Source organism: Anolis carolinensis, unplaced genomic scaffold, assembly GCF_035594765.1.
Source record: "Anolis carolinensis isolate JA03-04 unplaced genomic scaffold, rAnoCar3.1.pri scaffold_14, whole genome shotgun sequence".
Lineage (NCBI taxonomy): Eukaryota > Metazoa > Chordata > Lepidosauria > Squamata > Dactyloidae > Anolis > Anolis carolinensis.
In genome coordinates this window covers 15,031,106-15,057,795 of record NW_026943825.1, presented here as the reverse complement: position 1 = coordinate 15,057,795, position 26,690 = coordinate 15,031,106, and the positions used below count along the sequence as shown (strand labels likewise).

General features: G+C 41.9%; 1 protein-coding gene across 2 annotated transcripts; it reads right to left on the bottom strand.

Moving 5' to 3' along the window:
* Positions 1–12,086: 12,086 nt before the first annotated feature.
* Positions 12,087–17,635, bottom strand: LOC107983364 (keratin-associated protein 10-1-like). 2 transcript variants are annotated; one of them, XM_016996803.2, is made up of 2 exons: positions 17,136–17,635; positions 12,087–12,972 (listed from the first exon to the last, which is right to left on the bottom strand). In XM_016996803.2, exon 2 carries the CDS (start codon positions 12,948–12,950, stop codon positions 12,156–12,158), a length of 795 nt encoding a protein of 264 aa, XP_016852292.1. In that variant the 5' UTR covers positions 12,951–12,972; positions 17,136–17,635; the 3' UTR covers positions 12,087–12,155.
* Positions 17,636–26,690: the final 9,055 nt, after the last annotated feature.

The window sequence follows — 26,690 nt, the reverse complement described above, 5'->3', positions numbered from 1 at the left end:
CTCCATCTCATCCACAGTATCTGAGCTCATATCTAAATCTATTTGTGATGCATAGTGACAAAGACGTGATCAATTCCAACTCAGGTGGACCAGCAGTAGATTAGAAACCATTTAATGGAGCTTGGTGCTTCTCTTTGATCTCTAACCGATGTGTCATGGGATGTTCTCTAAGTCAGCTGCCTTCAATTGGGTTCCTCCAGATGTTTTGGAGCCCAACTCTAACCCAGGGGTCATGCTTCAAGATATTGGATGCAGAAGTCTAACATCTGAAGATAAGACCTTGAAAAATGATTTTCATGGTGGGCCAACATAATGACAAAAAAATCAAGCTCAGAAACAACAATACTATTTATACCCTGTTTCCCCGAAAATAAGACATCCCCTGAAAATAAGACCCAGTAGTGGTTTTGATGAATTGCTAAATATAAGGCCTCCCCAGAAAGTAAGACCTAACCAAGTTTTTGTTTGGAAAGATATCTGCCAAATAGAACACCAGAGCATACAGGATTGGTAAATGTACATACCATAGATTATTGTTTATGGAAATAATAGTAGTAACAAGAAATTCCGGATAGGATTCACAGTTTGTCTGGTTATGATGATTTGTGATGACAACTACTGCACAGTATATAATAAATGTTCATTTTTTTTGTTCAACAATAAATGTGAATTCTTCTTCATGGAAAAATAAGACATCCCCTGAAAATAATACCTAGAGCATCTTTGGGAGCAAAAATTAATATAAGACACTGTCTTATTTTCGGGGAAACACGGTGTGTGTATATATATATATATGTATATATATATATATATATATATATATATCCTACGAAAATAATTCCCATGAATTTTCTAATCCTTGAGAATAAAGAGCTTCTCAAAGCATGTGACATACTATATGAGGTTTTGTTCATTTTTATTTTTTTCTTGTATTTTGGGACTTTCTGCAGAAAATTTATTTAGACGACATTTTTGCCTGCACTGTAGTGGAGTCATTGCAATTTGACACCACTTGAACTGCTATGGCTCAAGGCAATGCAGTTTGGTGAGGCAGGAACACTCTTTGGCAGAGAAGGATAAGGATCTTGCAAAGCTACAACTCCCAGAATTACATAGCATTGAGCCATGGTAGTTAAAGTGGCATTGAGTTGCATTCATTCTACAGTGTAGACGCAGACCCAGCAAACTCAATGGTCTTGATCCACAGGAAGGTAATGTTAAATATATTCTTTTCTGTACTCTATAACTCTATCCTGAATTTTATTAGGTCCCTTTTATTCACTTATTTTAACTGCTGATGTTATTTTTATATTGCTGCTGCAGTCCTCCCCACCAATGAAGTTGACTGAATTGTACTTGGTGGTTGATTGGTATTATTATTGCTGTATTAACTCCTGTTTTATTGTCTTACTGTGTTTTATTTTTTGTATATTGTGCAATGTATTTATGCTGTTGTTTTTGTAAATTGTGCTGGTTAGGCCTTGCCCCATGTGAGCCGCCCCGAGTCTCCGTGGGAAGATGGTCGCGGGGTATAAATAAATTATTATTATTATTATTATTATTATTATTATTATTATTATTATTATTTTATTATGACACAGCAAACAAGATAGATATGCTGGATTTCGTATCACTATATCTGCCTAGACGATCAGGGGGCAGAGGACTCTTACAAGTAAAACAAGCAGTCAAAGAAGAAGAACATGCCCTGGCAGAATATGTCAAGCAAAGTGAAGAACCTGCTTTGATTGAAGTCAAAAATCAGAAACTCCTCAAAGCACAGCAGACAAAAAAACAGTACAAGAAAACCGCACTACAAACTAGAGCTGACATTATTATTATTATTATTATTATTATTATTATTATTATTATTATTATTATTATTTATTACTCAATCCAAGGTTGTAAGCCAATGGTTCTCAGCCTGGGGTCCCCAGATGGTTTTGAACTACAATTCAAAAATATCAGCCAATTTACCAGCTGTTAGGATTTCTGGGAGTTGAAGGTCAAAAACATCTGGGGACCCCCAGGTTGAGAACCACTGTTATAAACCTTTCTGGATACTGTTCCATTATCTGGGTGGAGACCAGAAGGGGGTGCTAGAGAGAGAGATGGATTTTACAGAGGGGAGACTTGAAGGATGAAAACCATTTCCCCCATTTTTGCTGGTTATTCCCCCTCCCTATCTCCCATATCTCAAACTAGGATCGTTTCCATGATGGGGATATTGATGGGGTGAATAACAGGAAAACAGGGAGAAACAGCTTTCCTCCTTCAATACAACCTCCACTCTCATAAAGTGGACTATCCTTCTCTCTCTAGCACTGCCTTGTGGCCTCCGCCCGAATAATGGAACAATACCCCTTTCTGTTTTTCTTCCTGCACAGAAGTTTGTTTGGATTTATTTTATTTCATTTCCTTACAGTATGTATATATTTGCATAATTTATCTAATTTATGCAGCTATTATTGTGATAGATATTCCTCCACATTCATCTTTCGAGTGTCGTTGTGTGCTTTAAGACTTCTCTGACTAATGGCGACCGTAAGATGAACCCATGGGTAAGATTTATTCCAGGGGTTATTGCATTTGTCTGTTAATGTGGGATTTGTGTATTGATAGTGTTTAAATGCAATTTGTGCCATGCTTGTATTGCAACTGATTGCATCATCCAGAATGTACCATAGTGTGGAAAGAGTTAATTGCCAAGAAGCTATGATGACCTTGGTGTGTGGCTGGAACTAGGGAGTATCCAGACACAAGTGTTTGTGCATAACGATTGTGTCAGTTCAGTTGAGTTCGAGTCAAGTTCTGTTGGAGAACAGAACAGTCCTGTGTTCATCTGTCGTCAGCAAGTCTGTTCGTGTTGATTACTGTTCCATACAGTAAAACTTTGTAAATAGTTTTACCAACGTCTCTGAGTGTCTCTTCGTTCTGCGCTCCACTGCTTCCATCCAACTACTGCTGCACTGCAAATACTCTGACATTGTCTTCCTCGGAGACTGAGATGTAGAGACTTGACCAATTGGTTTCCAACATCCAGGCGCAGATCGGAATCCTAGCTTCCCAGAATCCCAGTTCAACAGTCTAACAATTAGCTTAAGATTTGGAAATATGTAGACAGCGGTGTGCAAATGAATCATCTCAGGATCTTCTGGTAATGGACACGCCACGCCTAAGCAATATATCACAATTAAGTCCATGTGAAAGATGTCACCACTGCAACACATGGATCGGGTAATTGATAGTTAGGTGCAATTTGTAGAAGAGATAAAACTGAACAAGGATGCTCTCATGAGTGAAGTGTGTACTATATGTTCTGGAATGGGATCATTTGTCGCGTGGAAGCCATCAGCCATATTTTCGGCTTAATTGGTTTGACATCACTTAAGTGGCGTGAGCTGCATCTCCACTGTTGAGTGAATGGAGCTGATGACCACTTTAATTTCCATGGCTTTGTACTATGGAATTCTGGGAGCTAAAGTTTGGGAAAGCACCAGCCCTTTTTGGCAGGGAAGGTTAAAAACTTTCCATACAATAAATCATAGCAGTTAACGTGGCATCAAATTGGATACTACTACTAATTATTTTATGGGGTCCCTGGTGGCACAGTGTGTTAAAGCGCTGAGCTGCTGAACTTGTGGACCAAAAGGTCCCAGGTTCAAATCCCGGGAGCAGAATTAGCGCCCGCTGTTAGCCCCAGCTCCTGCCAACCTAGCAGTTTGAAAACATGCAAATGTAGATCTGGCGGGAAGGTGCTATGCTAATAATATAATATGTTGTATGTACATATAACTTGTAAGCCACCCTGAGTCCCCTTTGGGGTGAGAAAGGCAAGATATAAATGTCACCAATAAATAAATAAATAAATAAATACATTTCAACTCCTCATTTATAGATCATGTAGGTAAAACATATTGTGTTAAACTGCTGAGCTTGCTGATCAAAAGGTCGGCAGTTCAAATCTGGGGAGCAGGGTGAGCTCTCGCGTTAGCCCCAGCTTCTGCCAACCTAGCGGTTCGAGAACATGCAAATGTGAGTAGATCAATAGGCAGGAAGGTAACGGCACTCCATGCAGTCATGCCAGCCACATGACCTTGGAGATGTCTATGGACAATGCTGGCTCTTCAGCTTAGAAATGGAGATGAGCACCAACCCCCAGAGTCGGTCACGACTGGACTTAATGTCAAAGGAAACCTTTACCTTTACCTTACTAATTATTTTATTATTATTAGTTACTCCAACTTTCATGATTCTGTAGCAATAATCAGATAAAATGTTATCAGACGGGATTCTACTAATAATTATTTTATTAGTAGTAATAACTCAAACTTCCACGATTCCATAGCAATAAACCTGGCAGTGGTGGATACTAGGCTTGTGCATGGATTTCGTTTCTTCCATTTCCTTCGGTACCTTCGGTACTTTGGGTGCACGTAATGGTAAGGGTCCTCCCAGTAGGAAAGGATCCAGAACTTAAGAGTGGTAACTCTTAAGAGTGGTAACTCCGATGCTTTTCTAATACAGGTCTTAATGAAGGCTATGGAAAGGGAGCCTGTGGGAAATCCCCTCCATAATGGGTGGGATAGAGTGCTTTCTTAATCCCATTGCTGACACCCAGGCTCCCTTGAAGGGGAGAAAGGAAAGGCTCCCAAGGGAAAGGGGAGTCTCACAAGTTCTCCATTGCCACCAATGGGTCGAAAGGAGAGTTTTCAGATGCTGAATGAAAACACCCATTCAGCAGTGCACCCATTTTCGGAAGGTGCTGGAAAACGGATATAGGGGGCGGGTGGTTCCTGGTATCCGCCAAGCAGAAACGGATTTACGGCTACAGCACGAGGATTTTGGAGGAATGGATTTTAATCATATGCTTTTATACTTTTTATATTGTTTTAATTGTTTTATTGGATTTTTATAGCTGTTTTAATTATGTATAGGCATCGAATTGTTGCCAATTTTGTACGCCGCCCTGAGTCCCTTCGGGTGAGAAGGGCGGGATATAAATGTTGGAAATAAATAAATAAATAAATAAATAGCGATTCACCTGAAATGCACAACCCTAGTGGATACTACTTTTAATTATTTTATTAGCAGTAGTTCTTCCAACTTCCATACCACTGCCACAGCAATAAGTATAGCAATGGTATCAAACTGGAGACTACTAATAGTTATTATAATATTAGAAGTACAAAATCATCTCAGAGTGGCAGCTTAAAGCCATTTACTACTACTAGTAAAATAATTAATTACACGATAATTATCCCTTCAAAGCAATTCACTTAAAACCAAAAGTTATATTAATATTAATCAGCCATGGAATTAGGAAATTTATGGGAAAGCAAATATGCCCAGACATGGGATATGCAATCAAGTAATTTTATTGTGTTGCATGAATTCAGAAGATAAGGAAAACATATATTTGTACATTAACATTTTCTGCACCCAAAATAGCAATGTATGAGCTGAATATAATAGGCCTGCACAAAAATAACCTTTTCTGCATAGAAATAGCATTTTTCTGCACAGAAAATGTATGCTTAAAATACTGTGCAAAATGTCCAAATTTTGTGCAAAACAAGTCCAGCACATTTACTACTCAGGAAACAGTATCAGATAGTCCAGCATAGTCAATGTTGTTTTCTGCGCAGAAAATGCTGTTTCCCTACACAAATTTCATGTGTGAATTTTGTGTAGAGTAAGCTCTGAACTGTGATATTTTTCAAAAGCTATAGTTTCCCTGAACTAAGAAAAACGTTGCTAAAATTACTTGCTTTTCCATCTAAAAATGAAAATAACAGGGAATTGCATGCTTTGATCAAACTAATCTGAATATTGGAGTGGTTATCGAGTGCTGAGTCAATACCTTTAATTGATTCAATAGGATTAGCCATGTGACCCTACTGTCCTAAGAAGAACTTGAAGAACCTGTTGGCATGTTTATAACGATAGTCATTAATTCTAGTCATAAATTACTTGTCAAACAAAGAGCACAAGGAATTAACTAAATAGGCCCTCTGGTTTCATGGGATTGAGATATTGTCCAGAGCGTAAGGAAGGAAGCTGGAGAAGAAAGATGTTCTCATCAATATGTTGTAGCCTTCCTCAGTAACTATTTTTTTTCCAAATTTATGGCATTTCACACACTTGTTGGCTATGGTAGATCCAGAGCCGGTCCAAGGTAATTTTCAAGTGTAGGTGAACAGAATTTTGGCGCCCCCCCCCAAACCAATCACTGAAAAATAAAAGCGTTGGATAAGTGAAACTGTTGGATAATAAGGAGGGATTAAGGAAAAGCCTATTAAACATCAAATTACATTATGATTTTACAAATTAAGCACCAAAACATCATGTTTTACAACAAATCAACAGAAAAGCAGTCTCGACTGCGCCCCCATATGTTTTGTGCCCCAAGCGACCACTTAATTTGCCTCATTGTTGGACTGGCTCTGGGTAGATCTCTGGTCCTCCAACATAGTCATAATTCTGATGACCTTGCAGGCTGTATTGTCGGGTTGGTGAGCAACACTATTGAGGAAGTTCTTAGCTTTGCTGTAGCAGAGGACCACAGAGTTAGATTGAAGGACCACCATTGTGGGGATGACCCTTCTGCCTGGGTGAACAACATGTCTGTACTGGAGGCCAATATTCTAGCCTGGGCAGCAGATCTGTACTGGAGGACGAGCTTTCTTCTGAGGTGAACATTGTGTCTGTACTGGAGGACAATTCTTCTGCTGGGGTGGACAGCGTGTCTGTACTGGAGGACAATACTTATTCTAGCCGGGGCAGCAGATCTGTACTGGAGGACGGGCCTTCTTCTGAGGTGAACATTGTGTCTGTACTGGAGGACAATTCTTCTGCTGGGGTGGACAGAGTGTTTGAACTTGAGGATGAATCTTCTGTGGTGGTCTGTAATGGAGAATAATCTTTCTTCTGGAGTGAACAACACATCTGTACTGGAGGATAGTACTTATTCTGGAATGGGCAGCACATCCATACTAGGGAATGAGATTTCTGCTGGGGTGAACTACAAGTCTCTACTGAAGGATAGTACTTTTTCCTGGGGGAAACACCTCAGTACTGGGAAAAAATACTTATTCTGGACTGGGAAGCACATTTGTACTGGGGGATGATTCTTTTGTTGGGGTGGACATAGTATCGGACCTGGGGGACAATTCTTCTTCTGGGGTGGACATGGTATCTGACCTGGGTGACAATTCTTCTTCTGGGCTGGACAAGGTATCGGACCTGGGAGGCAGTTCTTCTTCTGGGGTGGATGTGGTATCAGACCTGGGGGACAATGTTTCTGTTGGGTTGGACATGGTGTCTGACCTGGGGGAAAAGTCTTCTGTTGGGGTGGACATAGTATCTGAGCTGGGGGACAATTCTTCTGTTGGGGTGGACATGGTATCTGTAATAGAAGACGATTCTCCTGCTGCGGTGGACATGGTGTCTGATCTGGAGGACAATTCTTCTGTTGGGGTGGATGTTGTGCCTGTACTGGAGGACGACTCTTCTGCTGGGTTGGACAGGGTATCTGTACTGGAGGACGATCCTTCCATTGGAGTGGGTAACATTTCTTTACTAGAGGAGGACACTTCTGGGCTGGAGGAGAGGACATTGTCCGTGGTGGGCTCTATGGCTGCATAGGTGGCCAATGCTGCTGAGGTGGGGGGCTGCTCCGTCCCACCATTGCTCTCGTCCTCATTGACAACCAGGAAGCGATCGCGGCACCTTGTGAGGGAGGCAATCAGGCGGACGAACATTCGCAACAACTTCCACACAGTTCGGAAAAGGAACATATTTGACACCAGATGCATGATGAATGCAATCATGGACTAGGCCTGTAGAAAGGATGAGAGTGGGACAAACATTAGAAAAGGAAGGATTAGTATATTAGTCTGGGAAGAATGCCGGACAGTGTTTCTAATTTTTGTTGATTTTCTGCTTGCAGGAACACCCCTTTGATTTCCCCACATCATTTTTCTCCTGGATGTGGAAAAGAAAATCCTTCAAAACTGTCCAATTTTTGGAAGACTATGCAAAGTCCACAAAATAATTTAAGGATAATAATATGATCAAAGACATGTATGGACTTGTTATGGTACCTATTACTATTTTTTTGAGTTTTTTTAATACTGGTAGCCAGATTTTGTTCATTTTCATGGTTTTTGTTTAATCTGGCTACCAGTATTAAAAAACTCAAAAATCAGAACAGTAGATGGGAAGCAACACTCTGAGGGCAAAGGAGCTCCAGGGATAACTAATGACTCTGAACAAAGGATGCCCCCCAGGCAAGAGACAAACCTTTCCAATGCTAAACAGAGTGATTAACTACAACATTCCAACTGACAAAGAACTCTTCTCACACTCTGGACTTCCCACAGATATATATTAACCTTCCTTGCTTAGTTTCTCCATACCTCACAACCTCTGAGGATGCCTGCCATAGATGTGGGTGAAACGTCAGGAGAGAATACTTCTGGAACATGGCCACACAGCCCGCAATACATACAACAATGCTGTGATCCCGGCCATGAAAGCCTTCGACAACACAGTTTGGGAGTTGTCGTTCACTTATATCCAGAGAGCACTGTGGTCTCAAACAATGATGGATCTGGACCAAACTTGGCACGAATACTCAATATGCCCAAAAGTGAACACTGGTGGAGTTTGGGCAAAATAGACCTTGGCATTTTGGAGTTGTAGTTGCTGGGATTTATAGTTCACCTTCCATCAAAGAACATTCTGAACTCCACCAATTGGGCCAAACATCCCACACAGAACCTCCATGACCAACATACTGGAAGATCTGGGAAGAACTTACAGTGATTTAGAGGAGATGTTGTTCACCTACATCTGGAGAGCACTGTGAACCCAAACAACGTTGGATCTGGACCAAATTTGGCATAAATTTGGGAGGATTCGCCGTCTATTTCCAAAAAGGAAGAGAAGGACAGGAGGAGTGATCTAGCCTCCTCTGCCAAAGAGGTTCCTAAGACCATCAGAATATGTCTTTTTCTTATGGTCTTCGGTGACCCCTCTGATACCTCCTTGTGACCCCCCAGGGGTCCCGACCCCCAGGTTGAGAAACGTTGAATAAGCGAATATGTTGGATAATAAGGAGAGATTAAGGAAAAGCCTATTACACATCAAATTAGGTTATGACTTTACAAATTAAGCACCAAAACATCATGTTATACAACAAATTTGACAGAAAACGTAGTTCAATATGCAGTAATGCTACGTAGTAATTACTGTATTTACGAATTTAGCACCAAAATATCACGATGTATTGAAAACATTGACTACAAAAAGGTGTTGGATAATCCAGAATGTTGGATAAGCGAGGGTTGGATAAGTGAGACTCTATTGTACCACATTAGAAAGCATTCAGTTCTTTGCCACAGAGCTTGGGAAGATCATTATATTTGGGCTTCAACTCCCCAAATCTACACTGGTGGAGGATTTCCAGAAACTATCCTTTAAATATCATTTAAAGATCTGCGTTGAAACTTGTATTATTGATTATTAAAAAATAACAGTTACTTACAGTCTGATTTACTTGATGGTGCAGAAGACGTCTGTTGAAGTGGATACGAATCGAAATGGTTAGCGCTCTTAATATAGGGTTTTGAGAGTGACGTGGCTCAGACTTTGCTGTTACATATCCATACCTGGGCGAATTAGCATTGTCACCTATGCTGGTGTGATGCCTTGTCACTTCTGTTTGACTTTCATGCCTTACCTATTTCCTCTCTTGTATATCCCATGCGAATATTCAACGATAGGCCACAAGGCCGATTCCGTTGATTTATGTTATGAACTTATCAATGAGAGTCCATGTATGGGGTTGACTTGCAGATGTCAAATGCCAGCCTGGGTAGAGATGCAATTAGATGGGGGGGGGGGGGAAAATGAGATTTGTAAAATGCTCATCTCCACATTTAAGTCACCTGATGGCGAGAAAATTAAGACATCATGGGAAAGCAATTCAATATGCATTGCTAATAATATTGCTGGAATAATAATGTATTTCTCCAGCGGTGGCTCTCCATGGCAAATTCCAGATGCCATTGTCGATGGGATCAATGGCAATGACTCATCACCATAAGTCGGAGTCAACTTGAAGGCACGCAACAACAACACCATCCAGGCAGCATCTAGGCAGCGTAATAACACAATAGTTGAACTATCAGAGATGCCAGGACTGAGTCCATAGTCAGCTATGGAAGCCCACCACATGACCTCGGCAATTGACAATTTTCTTTCAATATATATACTGGAGGGGTTGGAGGGTCTGACTCACCATAGTGGGAGTTGTAGTTCACCCTACAGGAAAAGAGCACACTGAACCCCACCTATGATGGATCCAGAGCAAACTTGACCAACATAACATAGTATACGTACTGATGGAGTTTCTGGGAGTTAACCTGGCATGATGTCAGTTGTAGTTAATCCACAACCTTATGCATTTTGTACAATTAAAAATTGACTTTTTCAAATAATCTAGGCAACGCCGGGTACCAAGGCTAGCAATGAAGTAATTAAGGTCTCCATAATGACCCAGCCCAAACAATTCATTTCAAATGAAGAGGTATATTAATTATATTACCCAGCCAGGCTGGGAAAGCAAATGTGTCTGTTAACCACATGGAACATGCAATCCCATAATTTTGAGTTGCAAGCAAATAATATTCAATTGCCACATCATGTAGTATGCAATATCCAATAAAATTAAAATGACTGCGCCTTAGGAATGGAATAATATCAGGTCAAAATGACTGCAGTAAGCAATGGTGCTGATGATAACAATAATAACAGTTCCAGGAAGCTAAAATTGTCACATGTTACTACCACCAACCATGTCCCATGATGGTGTTTCTGGACTGCATCTTCCAGATATTGTAACTATTGGAGAAGAACGCAGGGAGTTCCAGTCCAATGACATTCTATGATCTCACTCCTAAACTTCATGGAGCTTTCCTTCTCAATCTTATTGTTTTGGGTCTTCCAGAAAATGAATTAGCAGCTCTGATCTTCTAGGGTTTAGACTAGGATGGAGGATTATTTGGTCCTACAGGTATTATTTGTCATGGAGGATAATGGAGTTGGATCTAATGGAAGAATCACAGGCAAGTCTTCTTCTGATGTCCTCAATAGTGACCATTGCTGGTTGGAAGGTGGGTCTTGTTTGGAACTGAAGGCCAAGTGTATGAAACTGCATCAATTCTACAGTGTAGATCAGGCATGGGCAAACTTTGGGGAAGAATACAGGAAGTTCCAGTCCAATGACATTCTATGATCTCACTCCTAAACTTCATGGAGCTTTCCTTCCAGAAAATGAATTAGCAGCTCTGAACATTGCTGGTTGGAAGGTGGAAGGGTCTTGTTTGAAACTGAAGGCCAAGTGTATGAAACTGCATCAGTTCTACAGTATAGATCAATGGTTCTCAACCTGTGGGTCGCCAGATGTTTTGGCTTTCTACTCCCAGAAATCCTAACAGCTGGTTAACTGGCTGGGATTTCTGGGAGTTGTAGGCCAAAACATATGGGGACCTACAGGTTGAGAACCAATGCTCTAGAGTCAAAGTACAGCATATGTATATGAGCCAAAATACAACATATGCATATGACAAAGTACTACTGTCCATAGTCACTAAGGGTTCATCTACAATGTTGAACGAATGAAGTTTGAAGCCACTTGAGCTTCCATGGGTCTGTACCCACAGGTTGAGAACCATTGGTGTAGATACACTGTTGTATTGTCATGTTTTTAGTTTTACTGAAAGCACCGGAAGGAGAGTATAAGAGTCTTCATACAGACTTATGGAAGTCAAAATGTATTTGTGGAAGGAACAAAAGGACTGGGAAAATTTGAATAGTTTTAGAATATATTTTATTGCATTGCATGATTAATATTCAGAAAAGAAGAGATGAATTAAATAAGTTTACTCATGGAACAGACAACCGAGAAGTGCATTCCAAATGCTAAACATTTATTCATTTCAGATAGACAAGGTAATAGCTTAGATGTGTCCCTGTCTCATGGGATGGATACGGTATATTTGCTGGAGCATGAGAAGGAAGAAAGGAAACAACTTTCTGCAAGGCAGATTAGGGTGTTGTCATTGGCACATGGCCATCCTTCTCAGCAGCTATTTCTTCAGAAGTCCTGGTGGTGCGCACACTTGTTTTGTCTGGCAGATCGCCGGTCCTCCGATGGTGACATAGCCTTGGTGGCCTTGCTGGCTGTATTGTTGGGTTGATGAGCAACACTGTTGAGAAGGTGCATAGCTTTGCTGTACTGGAGGACCACAAGATTGGACTGGAGGACAGGACTTCTGTTGGGGCGGATACCATGTTTGTACTGGAGGACAATACTGCTGGGGTGGGCAGCATTTCTGCACTGGAGGACAACACTTCTGTTGTGGTGGGTAACATGTTTGTACTGGAGGACAACACTTCTGCTGGGGCGGGTAACACATTTGCACTGGAGGACAACACTTCTGCTGGGGTGGGTAACACGTTTGCACTGGAGGACAACACTTCTGCTGGGGTGGGCAGCATTTCTGTACTGGAGGACAACACTTCTGTTGAGGTGGGGAGCATTTCTGTACTGGAAGACAACACTTCTGCTGGGGTGGGGAGCATTTCTGCACTGGAGGACAATACTTCTGCTGGGGTAGGGAGCATTTCTGCACCGGAGGACAATACTGTTGGACCGGAGGGCAGTACTTTTGCATAGGTGGGCAATACTGCTGAGACGGTGGCCTGCAGCAGCTCCCCATGGTTCTTGACCTCCCCGAACAGCATGAAGACCCCGATGCCCCACACGATGGTTCAGAGCAGAGTGACCGCCCTCCAGAACAGCCCCCACAAGATCCGGACACCATGTAACTTCCATAATCGTTGCATGCGTCCTCACAACTATTAAATCCAGAAGAAGACATCTCCTTAGAACATGGACTGTACCTGTAAAAAAGGATGAGGGAGAACATTAGAAATGGAAGGATCCATACATCGGTTTAGTAGCAATGTACAATGTTTCTCATGATATTTGTTAATTGTGTTTTCAGGGATGCAAAAATTGTCCTATTTGTTGAAGACTACTTATAGTTTATGATGTAGTTAGTAGGCATGTCCGATCGATGAAAAAAATGTTTCAATTCCCGTTTCTAAAGTAGGGGGCGCTGGCGCTTCGATATAGAAAGTATTTCTGATTTTTTCACCCAAAAATTTCGGATATTTCCGAAAATTCATAATGATTCTAAATGTTTCTAAAATGGTGGACGCGCATGCTCAACCGCTACACACCGGGCTTGTACGGCAATCTTCCATGTGGACGCAGAGGACGTTAGCCCCCACCTTTGCGTCCATCGTGGAAGCTTCTGATTGACTGATTGTTAGGCTGCGCTAAGCTCCCATTCAAGGTAGGTTGCAGAAACAAAAAAACCAATTTTTTAAAAATATATATATATTAAAAAATTTGGGGTTGGGGAAATTAACGAAACATTAAGAGACAATTAGAGAATGGGCCAACAATGGTTCGAATTACATTGCTGGTTGCGCTGTGAGACAATGTCTCGGAATTCGTATCAAAAAGCGAGAACAATCCGAAATAATTCCGATATATGATTCAAAATGATTTTTTGGACATGTCTAGTAGTTAGACCTGTTAAATCAGTGTTTTCTAACCTTTGGTCCTCCAGGTGTTTTGGACTTCAGCTACCAGAAATCCCAGTCAGTTTACCAGCCATTAAGAATTGTGGGAGCTGAAGTTCAAAACACCTAGAGAAACAAAGTTTATGAACCACTGTGTTAAATCCTGATTGTGTCTCCTCATGTCATTCCATTTGCTAATACAGTAGAGTCTCACTTATCCAACATAAACCGGCCGGCAGAACGTTGGATAAGCGAATATGTTGGATAATAAGGAGGGATTAAGGAGAAGCCTAATAAACATCAAATTAGGTTATGATTTTACAAATTAAGCACCAAAACATCATGTTATACAACAAATTTGACAGAAAAAGTAGTTCAATACGCAGTAATGCTACGTAGTAATTACTGTATTTACGAATTTAGCACCAAAATATCACGATGTATTGAAAACATTGACCACAAAAATGTGTTGGATAATCCAGAACGTTGGATAAGCTAATGTTGGATACGTGAGACTCTACTGTAACATGCTGCTGACGAAAGCCAACCAGCAAATTAGCCTATTAGTCAATAGGACTGTTAACTGGACTTGACAATTAAAATTCCACAACATGCAGACGTACTTGTTGGGAAATCTCAGTGCTTGGGAAATCTCTCTTTCATCTGGTTGAAATGTGTTTGGATACTCTTTCTGTCCCTAACTGTTTCACACTGGATCAAACCTGAGTTAACAGTCCCATTGATTGATAAACTAATTTGCTAATTGGATAGGTTTGCTTTGGCCAACAGTATGTCATTAGCAAATGATATGAGGAGACACAACCAGGATTTAACAGGTCTGGCTATTATCCATAACATCTATATCCCATCATTATTCCCATTCTTTTATTCTAATAATAATAAGATCTCAGCCGGCATTTGGAAATAATAGACATTGACAAAATTACTATCTGCCAACTGTAAAAGGCCACCCGACTGGGATCTGCACGCATCATCCGAAAATACATCACACAGTCCTAGACACTTGGGAAGTGTTCGACTTGTGTTTTTGTGATACGAAATCCAGCGTGTCTATCTTGTTTGCTGTGTCAATAATAATAATAATAATAATAATAATAATAATAATAATAATAATAATAATATACTTTATTTATATTCCATTCTATTTCCCCAAGGGGATTCAGAGCTGATTATAGGTACATATATATGGCAAATATTCAGTGCCATTATACAATTGACACAGGGAGAAAGTACATAAACAGAGGCAAGGCTTCCCTCTTTCAATTCTGGCATCTGGAGGCTGTACTCAACTCGGCCATGGAGAGGTGCTGTTGTTCCATTCTTTGAAGCTGAGGAGCCTGTTGTCCATGAACACCTTCCCGATCAAACTGTTGGCATGATTTTCAGGGCGCTTTTACCTCTCCACCAAAGCAGTACCTATTTATCTACTCAAATTACTGTTTTCGAACTGCTAGGTAGGCAGAAGCTAGGCTGATGGCGGGACCTCATTCCACCCACGGCTTGAACTGTCAACCTTCTGGTCAACAAGATCTTCTGGCAGTTTAACTCACTGTGCCGGGCATGGATCTAACAAACAACCCTCTCATTTAGGATAAGTGAAAAAATAGCTGGTCCAAATCAACAAAGTGAGCATCATGTCCACAGGATGATTGGAGAAAAACAATACGATCCAGGACTTGTATGTTGAGGTAACCCATAGCCAATAATTTTCATTTTGAAGTAGCCAGTTGTTTGCAATAGAGCTTGCAAAAGTCATTCTAATAGGTCTATAATAGCGGTGTTCGACTCGGCAAAAACCCGTGCATTTTCTTCCTGTTTTTGGCTGCCCCTGTTTTGTTTATCGGAAAATTCTCAAAATTGGGAGAGCGGTTCTGTTTTCATTCCGGAAATATTTGGTCCATTGGCGCCAATGGGAAAACTTCAGAAGGTAATTTCTCTGTCATTTTAGGTCTATCAGCATGAAACTCGCATCACTTGTAGGCCACAGTTATGACTGCAAGCCTGCCAAGTTTCAGAACGTTTCACCAATCCACTGATTTTTGGGAATTTTTTTAAAAAAACTTTTACTATAACATTTTAAAAAACCCACAAGAGGGGGTTCTGGGAATGTAAGTCCCAAGTGGACACCACAAGAGGGGAGGTGAATGGACATAGTCAACCAGGCATCTGATTGGCTGAGAAAGAAAGTGAGAAACACAGAGAAAGAAAAACCTCAACTCCCATCATGTCCCGGGAGGAAGCACAAAGGGTTTTTCAATGCCCACGCCACACAACGTGCTGCTGGGAAAGCAAGTTCCCATTTGTCTCAAGCGGGTGCAGGAAGGGATGGAGGAGGCTGTTGGAGAAGAAAGAAGAGGAGGAACCACAGCTTGCCTGATTTGGGAGGCTACCCAGCCCAGACGCTGTATCCGCCTCAGGTAGAGTTCCACTCAGCCCCGTTAGTCCCCATTACCCGAAAACATCCGGCTACTGTGATCTGTATTGGCCAAGGCTTCGGCCAGGCTCGTTTTCAGCGATTTGGTAGCCGAATCCCCCGAATCCCCCGAATCTGGTACACCAAAATGATATTGTGCACTCCCCTAGTCTACAACATCCTAAATCCACACTGGCGGAGAACTTCTGGGAGCAGTATTTCAAATATGAATTTTGTCCACAAGCTTTGAAATTTGTATTTGTAACGAAGTGTGAATTTTTTAGTTTACAGATGTCATGTTTAATTGCGTTTTAAAAGGGTCAATATTTCAGTTACTCTGCACTCATGAGTTGGTTGCCAGGGAGAAGGGAGCGGAGCCAACTGCCGTTTTGGTGGAGAAGTGTAGGTTTTAAAAAGAAGCAGTTAGTCTGTGCCCTGATGAGGTACAGTGAAGACTGATCCTCAGTTGAATGGATCAGGGAGACTCAAATGCTTATTTTTGAGTCAGTTTAAAATAAGTTTGGTGACTTATTTTAAGGTAGTCTGTCTGCTGATGAGGAACAGATAATCTGTGATTGTAATTCACAGGGTGACTGCAGTTTAGAGCAGTAAAGAAAGAAGCGACATTTTAAGAAGTTTGAAAAACCTCATTCTAGCCTTGCAACTGTTAACCAAAGTGCCTCTAAAGAGAAATGTAACCATTAAGCTTTGTGCCAGAATAAACGTATTATTATTCTTTTAAACATCTCAGCTTCTGTCATATATATTACCATCAAAAACAAACAAGAAGAAAGAAGAAAAACAAAATGTAAAAGGTCTCCTCTCTAAGTAGCTAGTGGCTATATCTTCCCATAGTGGTGGCAAGTGTTGATAATCCCCTTTACATTTGGTGGCCGCATTATAAACATCTTTACACTGGTGGCAGCGGTTATAATATAATAATATAATTAAATAAACATCCAACATCTCTTCTCCGCAGTATTATTCAAAATTAACAAGTAATTCTTATCCACAGTCATAAAGGGTGATCCTGGCTTACCTGATGATGCGGAATACGTCTGTTGAGGATGTTTTGAACTTCAGAGAATATGAACCCAAGAAGGCTACAGCTCTTAATATAGGTTTCGAGGAACTCCTTGGAGATGGCGTGGCTCAGACTTTGATGTCGCAGATCCAAATTTGGATAGAGTTGTCCCATCAGTCGTGACCTGGCGTGATGTCTCGATTTGTCACCTCTATCATGCTTTGCCAGTTTCCTCCCTTGTAGATCTCAAGAGATTATTCAACCACAGGCCACGAGACCAAGATCCACCCTCTTGCCTTTGATCATACAAAGATGACAAAGAAGAGAGATGAGGTAGGAGTTTGGTTGGAGATGCCAAATGCCTACCATGGTAGAGATGCAATTAGAATAATAATAAAAATGCCCTTTTAATCCTCATCCTCATGTCTAAGTGGCCAGAAAACTGCCACGGGACAGCGGCTGAAGATCCATGAGCTGGAAAGTTCCTCCTCATGAGGAATGCATTGCTAATAGTTATATCATTGGAATAATAATGTCCTTTATCATAGTTCTATGTGGCATATTTCAGATGCCATCTTTTATAGTGTCAATGGCAATCTTCTGTCCTAGACAACTAAGATGGTAGGACTCAAGGAGACCAGATATGGAAACCCACGGAGTGATCTTGGAGAAGTCACACTCTTTCCACCTGAGAGGAAGGCAATGGCAAACTTCTGAATAAATCCTGCCAAGAAGATCTTAGGAGAGGCTTACCATAAATTAGGGTCACCTCGAAGACACGTAACAAATAGTATCTGGGATTAATCATGGTGACGTACTTTGGAGACGAAAGTATCAGAGATACCAGTGGTTGAATCCACGTTCAGACATGGAAACCCATGAGATGAGCTTGGGCAAGTCTGAGAGGATGGAAATGCCTAATTTCATCAGAATATATATAGCTAGGAGAAAGTTTCTGTAAGTCAGAGGTGAGTTCAAGGCATGGACAGGAATAAGAAACCATCTACTATGAAGTAGGAGACATTAGGCCATGAAAATGAAACATTAGGGAGTGAAGACTGGCTTCAAGATGTCTCAAATCTGCTCTTCTTGGATCCCTATGCTCTGCTCAAGTTGGGGATTTTATTGCATGTCATTGTTGTGTGGGATCCTAGGAGTTGTGGTTTGATAAGGTCTTTGGCCTTATTTACATACAAATGCTAGTGCCTCACCAAACCACAAGTTTCCATAGCATTGAGTTAAAGCGGGGCCAAACTGTATTCATTCTACAACATAGATGCACTCTCAATCCTACTCTATGGGTGCAAAAGGAATTTTTAGCCACTGGGAGGCACTCAAACCTAATATAATGCCACCTTAGTTCTTGTTCAGGATTAAATAGGTCTATGGCCATTGTGACCAGTATGAAACCCTATGAAGGACCTGGAAGAGTTGGGTGTTTCAACATGGGTTGGTAAATGGATAATGCCTATAAAACAGAAAGAAGGAGGGGGGGGGGAGAGAAATAGCTACGTCTGTAGAAGAAAAGACAAGAGCTGAAAGGCCTTGGACTGAGATTTGATGAAAAGAAGAACTTCAAGATGTCCCAAATTTAGTTTGACTCCATATAGTCATCTATGTTCAAGTATGACACACAGAAGGCAAATTCCTCTCCATGATATATCCAGATGGACACTGTGGTTCAAGCTGAGTTTGGGTCTCACCATGACCAAAAGTTCTGAGTATAAAATGGTTCTTCTGAAATAAGAGACCTCTTATATAGTTTGGATGTATGTAATGCCGGAAATAAGAGAACCTCTCCAACATTGCTGATGAACAAATCCATAACTGTCAACACAATTGTCTTCTAGCATGTTCTCTGGTGACAAATAATAAATCTTGTCCTGTAGGCAGAGCCAGCCCTAGGTAATTTTCAAGTGTAGGCGAACAGAATTTTGGCGCCCCCCCCCCAACCAATCACTGAAAAATAAAAGTGTCGGATAAGCGAAAATGTTGGATAATAAGGAGGGATTAAGGAAACGCCTATTAAACATCAAATTACATTAAGATTTTACAAATTAAGCACCAAAACATCATGTTTTACAACAAATCAACAGAAAAACCATATGTTTTGCATCCGAAGCGACTGCTTAATTCACCTCATTGTTGGACCAGCTCTGCCTGTAGGTAAAGGTGTTTTACAAAGCAATTTAGAACAGTGGTCCCCAGCCTGTGGCCTGTGGACCACCAGTGGTCTGCAAGAACTAAAATGTGGTCTGCGGTCTCATGGTTACTACTACGGATAAAAACACAGCCCAACCAAACCATTTTTGTCTTGGTGTCTGTTTTTAGGCTTATTCCTTGGGTTATTTGGGGTGCTAATTCAAAAAATTGCATTGGATAGACCACATCAGCTCTCGATTTTTTTTTCGTGTCAGGAACAACCTGAGTTGCTTCTGGAGTGAGAGAATTGGCCGTCTGCAAGGACGTTGCCCAGGGGACGCCCGGATGTTTTGATGTTTTACCATCCTTATGGGAGGCTTCTCTCATGTTCCCGCATGGAGCTGGAGCTGACAGAGGAAGCTCATCCACGCTCTTCCCGGGTGGGATTAGAACCTGGCAGCCTTCAGGTCAGCAACCCAACCTTCAAGTCACAAGGCTTTTATCCCCTAGGCCACTGGAGGCTCCAGCTCTCGATTATTAAATACTAGCTGTGCCCGGCTACGTGTTGCTGTGGTGTATGGGAATCCTTTGTTGGCCAGGTGGAATAGCAGTGAATAGCCTTGCAGCCTCAAACCCTGGCTGTTTTCTTCTTATGGGAATACTTGCTTGGTGAGCTGGAATGCAACGTCCCTTCTTTCTCTTCCTCTTCCTCCCCTGCTTTTGGGGCTCCATCCGAGCCCCTCTTGTCCCGGGGCAGCCAAGTCGAGGAAGGAGGTGTGTTCCCTTTGCTGCGGATGGCACGGGTGGAGAGTGCGTTCCTGAGAGTGGCACAGCGAAGGAGGCGAAGAGGAGATGAAGGAAAAGAGGGAAATAAGAAGATGTGGAGGCAACTTAGAGGAGACATGCTGAGGCAGCAAGGATGGAGCCCGGAAAGGAGGCCCCGGACTCAGTGAGAGAGAAGCCTGAGGAGGACCTGGAGTCTTCCTCTTGCTGGAACAAATCTTCCACCCATGCCTGCCCCATAGCGAAGGGAACACGCTTTTCTCGGCGTTATCCCCATTGCCTCTTCGCCTTAGCTGGCCCAGGAGCTTGGGTGATAGTGGCTGCTTTCAAGATGGCAGATGGGGTTGTCACCATAAGAGAGAGAGTTCTTTCACACCCGCATAGTAGGTTTTTTTTTATTTTTGGGGATTATTCTGGTGTTGTCTTTGTTTTCTTTTTTTATGGTCACTCCTTGGAAAGTGATTAGTTTTGTGGCCAAATTTGGTGTGATTTGGCCCAGTGGTTTTGTTGTTAACTCGGTCCTAATTATGCACCTTAAACACACACACACACACACACACACACATTTGGCAGCCTCATCACCTCCAGACTTTCCATAAAATCCATATGTTTTAATAGACTGCAGCTCCCTTAGTGGGGTTAATAAATAGAGAACTTTATAAGGGAATAAACTGTTATGAGTCAGACACCAGCCAATATAAACAACTCAGTTTATTGCAAAACAACACAAAAGAGCCTAAGAAACCAAAAAAGGGCTCAAAACACTTTCTCTTCAGTGTGAAGTAACAATGTCCAAAAAGAACTCAAAAAACCCAAACTCAGGATATAATCCGGATTATCCTGGGAAATAATCCGGATTAAAACAAACTAAGCCGAAATGGCTGGAAACTCGTTCCACCTACTCGATGGAGCTTAACAAACACAGGAAAGCTACCAGCAACTACCCACAGTGACCAGAGGCCACACTATGCCCCAAAACGTTGTTGAAGCTAAACCACATCGTAAAGGAGAAGTCACAGCCGCCACATCCGGTCTGTGTTGTTAGGGAGAAGTCACAGGCATCGAGTTCCAATCCGTGTCATTAGGAAGAAGTCACAGGCATCGAGTTCCAGTCCAAGGTCAACACAAAGAGCCAAAGCGACAGAGGCAAGCCGGCAGCTAATGCATAAAATCAACACAGGACAATCCAGCGCAAACCCACACAATGCCAGCCCCCGTTGCCACAGAAAACCCAGGTTAACACTTACGTCCCAAAGCAATCTTCCAAACATGTCTTCTGAAACACAGATCCCGAAAAAGCGTCCAACAAACACCTTGCCAATTGCAAGGTTACATTAGCAACAAATTTTACATTAGCAACAGACTCCCAGGTTAAATTAGCAACAGACTCCCAGCCCCATAATCCCCTTCAAAACCCTCAAAGGTATCATCATCAGTGGGTTCCATAAGTATTTCCCAGATTCTCTTCCTTTGTTGCTCCTCATCGGAGTCTTGCTCATGAGTAGTTTTCCTTCCTCTTCTAACACAACTAGTAGTATCTCTACTTGAAGACTCCATCACAACATAAACAATGTGCTTCTTCAAGCTTCAGTTGCCTGAAATTAAAGTGAGTTGTATCCAAGGGGGCAGTTGACTCCATCATTCATATTGTTAAATGGAGGATGGGTTGAAGTATCCTCCTCCAGGCTGAGATCCTTGCAGTCTCATGAACTTCAGATTTAGGTTGAGGAATTTTCCCGTTCATTGAAATTCCTTGCTTTTCTGGTTCCACAGACCAGATAATGCTACCAAAGAAGCAATAGCCTTGCCATCGTCCCCTCTAATTCTCACAGCAAACAGCAATTACAATCAGGAAAATCCATCCAACTCTAAAGGTAACAAGTTGAAACCCCTAATTCCTAATGAAAGGGAGATGCCCTTTCTCAACTTAGTGAATGTGGTTCGGCTGCAAGGTAAGGGATATGATTAATTTAGTCCAGAGGGGATTTGGGTGTGATGCAAATAGGTCAAAAAACACCTCCTGGGCCTCTCTACAAATTAATGCATGAGACATGAACCAAGTCCTGGATTGTAGCCTAAATCGGCCTCTTTCCATTATTGCAACTCTGCCCACAACTGACTTGACCATGGATGGTGCTATGAGCGGGTTGGACCGAAATCAATGCCGGGATCAGTAAATTCTTCAGTTAAAGTTATTGTTTCTTGATTGTTTGCCTTCTAACTTCATGACAATAAGGCTAATATTTCAGTCCTACCCTACGACCTCATGGAAGTCCTCCCACCCGATGGTCTGAATCATTCCGTATGGCATATAATATGCGAGACAAATATGGTCGTACAATGGTACACTGGTCAACTCGTGTTCAAAATAGATACAATTTGGAGGCAAATAGAGAAGATGTTGTGATTCATGTGAAAGTTGAGGAGCGGGTCGTCTTTTTCTATAGATCGGTTGTTGTATATATTCCTGGCTGTATGGCCATGTCCCAGAAGTATTCTCTCCTGACGTTTCGGCCACATCTATGGCAGGCATCCTCAGAGGTTGTGAGGTATGGAGAAACTAAGCAAGGAAGGTTAATATATATCTGTGGAAAGTCCTGGGTGTGAGACGAACTCTTTGTCAGATAGAAGCCAGTGTGAATGTTGCAGTTAATTCTACAGATGGAGATTTAAGTCAACAGTGTGATGCAGAACCTCATATATGATTCTAGGCTTCACCCATAAGAGTCTAGTGTCTAGACTGAAGGAAGACATAACCCCCTTCTATTCCGCATTGGTTAAACCTCACCTGGAATAACCCTGTGTCTGGTTTTGGGCACCACAATACAATAAGGAGATGGACAGGATAGAAGGTGTCTAGGGATGGGCCACCAAGAACCTATGAATCGCTATCAAGAGTGGCTTAGCTTGGAGAAGAGATGATTGAGAGGGAACATGAAGCCATGTTGAAACATTTGAGAGGAGATATCGAGAAAAGAGAGAGACTTACGACCTCATCAGACGGGTCTTTTTTCAGTGGCATATGCCGGTTAAGCCCTTGTAGATCCATGGAGCCTGCCAGCTCCCATCTTACAATGTAAAGGAACTTCTGGCAGGGCTCCGTAGAGTGGAGCTGATGTATGCCACCATGATGATAACACGGGATGATAACAATAGTGGTGTTGGTGGTGTGGAGCCCCATAGTTGATGCTTCCCCCAGTGGGATCAGCTTCCTGCCAAGCCAGGTGATGCAACAGGTTCACCACACCCCCTGAGGACGGTCACCAGATTCAACACAACACATAGTGATTCCAGCAGCCCATGTGATGAGGTCGTAAGAAACAATGGAGCAATGGATTCAAATGTCTGGCAAAAGGATTCAATTTAAACATTAAGAACAACTCCCTCACAATAAGAGCTGTCCAACTGTGGAATATACTACCTCAGAGTTTAGTGGAAGCTCCATCTCTCAAGGTTTTTTTGGTGAACTGGATGGTCACCGTTCAGGAGTACTTTGATTGTGTCTTCCTGTATAACAGAATGGGGTTGGACTGGATGGCCTGAGGGTCTCTTCCAACTTTAGGATTCTATTCCGATGTATTTTGGAACAAGGTGTCAATAATTTGGAGGGTCAGGCCAGGAGAATTTACTGCTAATTGTTTTTAAGAGGGAGAACTGGGCCAGGACAATTGTTCAGGGGCTGAGATAAAGTTCAGCATTAGACTCCCACCCTTGGTGAGAATTAGACCTTTCCTTAGCTTAGAGCAGTGGTTCACAACCTTTTCGTGATCAGGGACCACTTGACCAGGGATTACTTTGATCAGGGACTTCTTTGACTGGGGACCACCTTGACCAGGGACCCCTTTGACCAGGGACAATTTTGACCATGGACCTCTTGATCATCGACCACTTGGACCAGAGACCACTCTCCAACGTTAGTACCAAAAGGGTTAGGAATCAGTTTTTGGTCAACTTTAGATTCGGTTTGTTTTTTTGGGGTGCTGATTCAGAAAAGCTGCATTGGATAGACCACATCAGCTCTAGTTTCTGATACAGAAGATATGTCACCCAGTTGATGTGGTCTATCCAATGTTCTGAAACAGCACAAATAACCCCAGGAACAGGCCTAAAAATGAAGACACCAAGGCGTCCCCACTTTCAGGGGAAAGAGGAGAAGCAGCAGTCAGGAGGCTTGTTGTCACGCCTTTTGTGGGTAGTCAGCCTCTCCCCTCCCGACATCCTCATTGTCTCAGCACTATAAGAGGGTTTTTGCGAGACCAGTAATTCTCATTGCAACAGTGTCGAAACAGTGAGGTTGTGAACCATATTTTAGTTCTTGGGGACCATTTATGGTCTTCAGGTTGGGAACCATTGGCTTAGAGAGAAGATGAGGCACCATAGAGAAAGGCTGGCATCCCATTTGAACTATTGGCATGAAACATTCTACCAGATTGCCTTTGTTTGGGCACCTGACATGGAAATTGGCACAAGTTAGCATCTCTTGGCTGCCAGAAAATAAGAGTACTTGGTCATTAGTTGGCAGCATTTGCCCACCCCAAATCAAGGGTCAGGTTACATCCTACCTATTGTTACGAAATCTCATTCTTTGCTCGATTTTAGGCACAGCCTGCAGACATTTATCAACAACAGCTTTGTGCAATTTATTTTATTTGTATTTTTATTAAACACCAAAAAACTACATTTTTCATACCATGTAAAGCATGCATAAGGCTCAATGTGAATGGACTGAAAACTACTTTAGCACACAATCCTAAAAAGAACAACATTGGGAAAAAATACAATAGCAATAGGGTTTGCCTTCCAACACCGGGGCATAATTTTCATTCTGAAAATACCAATCTAATACAGACTTGACTATCATACGGTTGATTAAGCTAGCTAACATCTATTTAAGATAATTTCTAGGGTTTTTCGAACCCTACAACTGAGGACTTACACTAATTATCTCCTATATAAGCCAATGATATCTCATTAATGCTTTGTGCCAAAAAATAAGGTTCCAAGAGACATAATCACACATTTTGTAAAAAAAAAAAAAAAAGCACAGGAGAGGAAATTTTTCAAGGATCCAGAATGAAATTGATTACTCATAAGGATAAAAAGTCCAGATTTTCAAAGAATTTCCCCAGACTACCCTCAACAACCACAGAAAATACTTTTTCCTTATGGATGAATTAAAACGACTACAGATTAGGTTTCGTTGGGAAAAACAAGAAGGACTAATGCTGACATATAAAGAAGAAAAAAGTTGGATAAAAACGGAAGAGAAAGCCGATGAATTTTACAGGAAACTAAAGAAAGATCTAGCCCAAATGGCAGCACCACAACCAGAAAGTGAAGAAAAGAACCCAAAATATCCAAAAAAAGAAGACAAGACTCTACAAAAGAAACATACAGCAGCCATCTACACCCCCCCCCATTTATTCCCATATAATGATGGAGTACCCGAGGCCCAAATCGACGAGGAAGAGGAGACAGAAAAAGAGATAGATGATCACCCAGATGAGTAGTTTTTTTAAAATCAAATAAAGTTTTTTTCTAATAATATAAATGGTTTAAATTCACCAATTAAAAAAAAGAGACTCTTCAATTATCTTGGCCAATGATATCTCATTATTGCTTTGTGCAAACAAAGGAGAGAGACGACATCATGGGAGGAATTCACTTTAACTTCCCTGGAATTCTATGGGATCCTGGGAGTTGCAGTTGAACCTCTTTGGCCAAGAAGATTGAAGACTTTTCAAAACTACAACTCCCATGATCCACTATTTTGAGCCTTAGCAATTAAGTTTGGGGCCAATCTGCCTTCTTTCCAAGGTGTAGGTGCACCCTCAACGCAACCTTTAATCCTCGCTGACACACTCATGGTGACCTTGCACTGGTTTGCAATATTTCAGCAATGGGGACCACCGGTAGTCCATTGACCATTGTTGCACAATGGGGCGTGTGATGGTGATGTCGTTGGATTCGGGCGAGCCATTGTTGCCTTCGTAGCCATAGGATGCTGCTTTGTCATAGCCAGTTGATGCCCTGTTCCCGCTCCAATTGAGGACTGCCTCAATGTTTTCCCCCATTCTCCAATCTGTTTTGCACTGTTGGATATCACAATCTCTCCAAGTCATGATTCCACAATTTTCATTGGCACAGGGCAGAGAGTTGTGGTCATGGTTGGCCATCTCCTCCATTGGCTTCCCTTCGGTGGCAGCTAAATTAACGCTCCCATGGCCCCCATCGTTGTCTCCTGAACCTTCCTTTGGAGTTGGGTCTTCCTGCCCCATCCCATTGCTATCATTTCCACAGAACACAGAAGGTAGGTTGCCTTGGATCTTCTCTGGAGGTTCTCTTTCAACCTCAACCAGGTTTGGGTTTCCATCAGGTACAAGGGCGTCTCCATTACCGGTCACCTCTTCCGAAGTCTGCTTTCGGATTATGAGAATCCGTGGAGTTCTGCTGAGAAAGTTTGTTGGTTTGAATGGTTTTGTGTCACTGGGACAGTCTTGGGCATCCATTGTTCCCAGCAATGGAGGAGATCTCTCTAAAGAAAGAAACAACATCTTTGAAGTGGGACACAATGGAAGAAGATCTCAGAAGAAGGAGAGAAGGAGGAAATACCTTTGGACACATCTACAAGGGAGAATGAATGCT

Excerpts from the sequence above, each read along its gene's own strand:
- LOC107983364 (XM_016996803.2), bottom strand. The coding sequence starts at position 12,950 with ATGTCTTCTTCTGGATTTAATAGTTGTGAGGACGCATGCAACGATTAT.